Here is a 3,907-nt window from a genome sequence, read left to right on the forward strand (position 1 = left end):
TCAGGGGGTTTCCACCCACACATTGCATTGCTGGTCCTATCTTTACAGCCTTCATTGTGGATATGTATTTCCTCTCGCATTCCTGGATTTGGAGTCACTAAGGATTTAATGGCTTATGGCAGATACACCTTAGAAAACAAACCTCACTTTTCTAGACTTCTTGGTCTACATGTAAAGCCAACAGTCAGATACACTATATTGCCAAAAGTATTGGGACACCCCTCCAAATCATTGGATTCAGGTGCTCTGTGAAATTCCCTTGCTACTAAATATTCCACGGTCAACTGTCAGAGGTATTATAACAAAGTGGAAGCAACTGGGAACAACAGCAACTCAGCCATGAAGTGGTAGGTCACATAAAATGACAGAGCGGGGTCAGCGCATGCTGAATCGCACAGTGCGCATAAGTTGCCAACTGTCTGCAGAGTCAATGGCTACAGACCTCCAAACTTCGTGTGACCTTCAGATTGGCACAACAACAGTGCGTAGAGAGCTTCCTGGAATGGGTTTCCATGGCCGAGCAGCTGCATCCAAGCCTTACATCACCAAGTGCAATACAAAGTGTCGGATGCAGTGGTGTAAAGCACGCCGCCATTGGACTCTAGAGAAGTGGAGACGTGTTCTCTGGAGTGATGAATCCCGCTTCTCTGTCTGGCAACCCGATGGACGTGTCTGGGTTTGGTGGTTTCCAGGAGAACGGTACTTGCCTGACTGCATTGTACCAAGTGTAAAGTTTGGTGGAGGGGGGATTATGGTTTGGGGTTGTTTTTCAGGGGCTGGACTTGGCCCCTTAGTTCCAGTGAAGGGAACTCTTAAGGCATCAGCATAGCAAGACATTTTGAACAATTTTATGCTCCCTAACTTTGTGAGAACTGTTCCAACAAAACTGCCCACCAGTGCACAAAGAAAGGTCCATAATGACATGGATGAGCGAGTTTGGGGTGGAGAAAGTTGACTGACCTAAACCCGATAGAACACCTTTGGGATGAATTAGAGCGGAGACTACGAGCCCAAACTTCTCGTCCAACATCAGTACCTGACCTCACAAATGCGCTTTTTGAAGAATGGTCAAACATTCCCATAGGCGCACTTCTAAACCTTGTGGACGCCTTCCCAGAAGAGTTGAAGCTGTTATACCTGCAAAGGGTGGGCCAACTCAATATTGAACCCTATGGACTAAGACTGGGATGACATTAAAGTTCATGTGCGTATAAAGGCAGGTGTCCCAATACTTTTGGTAATATAGTGTACTTCAGAGAAACCCATCAAATGACTTGGAGGTTGCAGAATGTTTTCTCCATCTTAGATTATACATTTGATTTAGATTGTGTACCTTTTTTAAATAAGAAATACAATATCCCCTCTTAAAACAGAAGATGTTTCTCCAGCAAAAAAACAAGACTGTGACAGATTGTACATATTCTGAATGACCCTGGTTTATTTTTTGGGAGTTCCTGTCGATTACAGATTACAACGTACCTTTTTGTAGGTTATGGAGTCATGCGTGTTCCCTGGACTACAAGTTCATCTCCCCAGTGTGCATTATAGACCATCGCTACCATCTGGACTTGTGTTGCGGAACCCTTTTGATAATTTTATTAAAATAATGTAATCTTACCTAGGGGAGGTGGGATCTGTGAGCTATAAAATAAGTGCTGTTGCTTAAAAAAGTGTTCATACGTTTGCTCCCCTACACTGTGTCCCGACCAGAGACTGGGTGAATGTATGCGGCTGAGCGAGACTGTGGTGATACAGTGTCACAACAGGGTACAGGGAATGCTCAGTGACTGTGTGTATGAATTATGTCAATTATGTTAAATCCATTGAGCCAAGGAGGAGTAATAGAACATCTGTCAGGTTTTTACTGCTATTTGCGGCTCCATTAGAGATTTACCTTTACTTCCGGTCCTGCTGACAGCGTTTATTCAGACAGGAAAGCCATTTTCTAAAATTAACTCAGATTATCAGATTATTTTTGTGTCCCTGTTGCAGATTTTACTTTACTTTCTGGTGAAACCATTGTCAGCAGGACAATGGAAGTGAAGGTAAATCATTCTAATGGAGTCTCGGATGGTAGTGAGAACCAGATGGGGGAGTTCTGACGTTACCAACGCTATCCAAAACAAAAACAAAAACATTTTTGGCTTGACATACACTGTCAGCTGTATCTCTGCTCTATATCATGTAGTCCTCGCCTGCCTGTCCAGCAAACACTGCCATATTCAGAAAGAACACGCATTATAGGTCTATTTTATATACAAGATTATGTTGCTAGAGTGCTTTTACTTTGTCTTGAGATTTGAACTAAACCTAATAATTTGATATTTTCTTCCTTTCAGGCCAAACTACATTAAAAAAAGGACGGAATTTTGTTGGTCAGGAAGGTGGATACGACAACGTAACTGGCAAATATGGATATATAGTGAATGACTTTGCAAAACAAGTTTTGACAGGTGGCTTAACGAGAGTCTTCCTTCCTTTGGTCTACATCATTGTGTTTGTAGTTGCATTGCCCAGCAATGCCATCGCGTTATGGGTCTTTTTTTTCCGCACTAAGAAGAAGCACCCAGCTGTGATCTATATGGCCAACTTGGCAATAGCCGATCTGCTGTTTGTTATCTGGATTCCACTCAAGATAGCCTATCACCTGAATGGCAACAACTGGATTTATGGGGAAGGCCTATGCAAAGTACTTGTGGGATTTTTCTATGGGAACATGTACTGCTCAATCCTGTTTATCACTTGCCTGAGTGTTCAGCGCTACTGGGTCATTGTAAATCCCATTTCACACACCCGGAAAAAGACTAAAATTGCCTTCATTGTTTCAGTTACGATATGGGTTGTCATTATTCTCAGCACCGTTCCATTGTATATCTATGATCAAACGGTTTACGTCAGCAATGTTAATATCACAACATGCCATGATGTCTTGCCGCTCAGCGTTCTGGCCTCTGACATGTTCAACTACTTCCTCTCTCTCTCCATCGGTCTTTTCTTCTTCCCAGCAATCCTCACCTCAGTGGCTTATGTATTAATGGTCAGAACATTGAATGCTTCCATTACAGATGACAACATTGGTAAAAAGAGGAAGAAAGCCATTGTGCTTATACTTACTGTGCTGGTCATGTGTCTTGTGTGCTTCTTGCCTAGTAACATTCTGTTGCTGGTGAACTATGCCACTATTAGGGAGACCCACGTCGGCAACACCTACGCCTTTTACATTACGGCCCTGTGCCTATCCGCGCTGAACAGCTGCATCGATCCCTTTGTCTACTACTATGTGTCCAAAGACTTCAGGGACAATGTTAAAAACACCTTCCTCTGCAGAAGCGTCAGGACTGTGGAAAGGATGCAGATCTCATTCAGCTCTATGAAGTATTCAAGAAAGAATACATACACCTCCAGCTCCAGTAACACAAAAACCAGTACCTGCTAGGTGCTACTGTATTATAACGTAGAGGCAATGGACCGAAGACTTGTGTCTAGAAGGCTAAGAGAATATATGCCATTTATTTGCTGTGTGAGGATGCTGGTCCTTCCAGCACAGGAAATGTGGACATTTTTGGAAACCTTTCATTTCTAATGTATGAAGTTTTACTTTTATAGTCAGTGTTTAAAAACTGTGTTCTGTGAATATATGTAGCACTGATTTATGTTTCTTTGCAGCCATTTCATTCACTTCCAGTCTCGGTGTCACTTTCTGCATGCTCTGCTGAGGCATTAGCTGTGATGGTGTATGACTTAAAGACAAATTTACAACAGACATTTTCAGTTCCTTATGAAACACAGACCATCTCAAAGTGTCATGTTATATGAGCCCTGAGAGCACTTCCGAGATTCTGTCCTGTGGTTTTCAGCCAGGCAATTTTTATTGCTCCACTATACAAATCCACGGCTTTGTGCTGCC

General features: G+C 42.7%; 1 protein-coding gene across 1 annotated transcript in view; it reads left to right on the forward strand.

Moving 5' to 3' along the window:
* The window catches only part of F2RL1 (F2R like trypsin receptor 1), a 14,575-nt gene extending 11,020 nt beyond the window's left edge, over positions 1 to 3,555 (forward strand). Inside the window, exon 2 of the mRNA XM_018557265.1 lies at positions 2,340 to 3,555. Within this exon, the coding sequence (XP_018412767.1) occupies positions 2,340 to 3,436 (1,097 nt within the window). The 3' untranslated portion in view covers positions 3,437 to 3,555. The remainder of the gene's footprint in view (positions 1 to 2,339) is intronic.
* Positions 3,556 to 3,907: the final 352 nt, after the last annotated feature.

The sequence above is a fragment of the Nanorana parkeri genome, unplaced genomic scaffold (genome assembly GCF_000935625.1).
Source record: "Nanorana parkeri isolate BGI_ZX_2015 unplaced genomic scaffold, ASM93562v1 scaffold277, whole genome shotgun sequence".
NCBI classification, from domain to species: Eukaryota; Metazoa; Chordata; class Amphibia; order Anura; family Dicroglossidae; genus Nanorana; species Nanorana parkeri.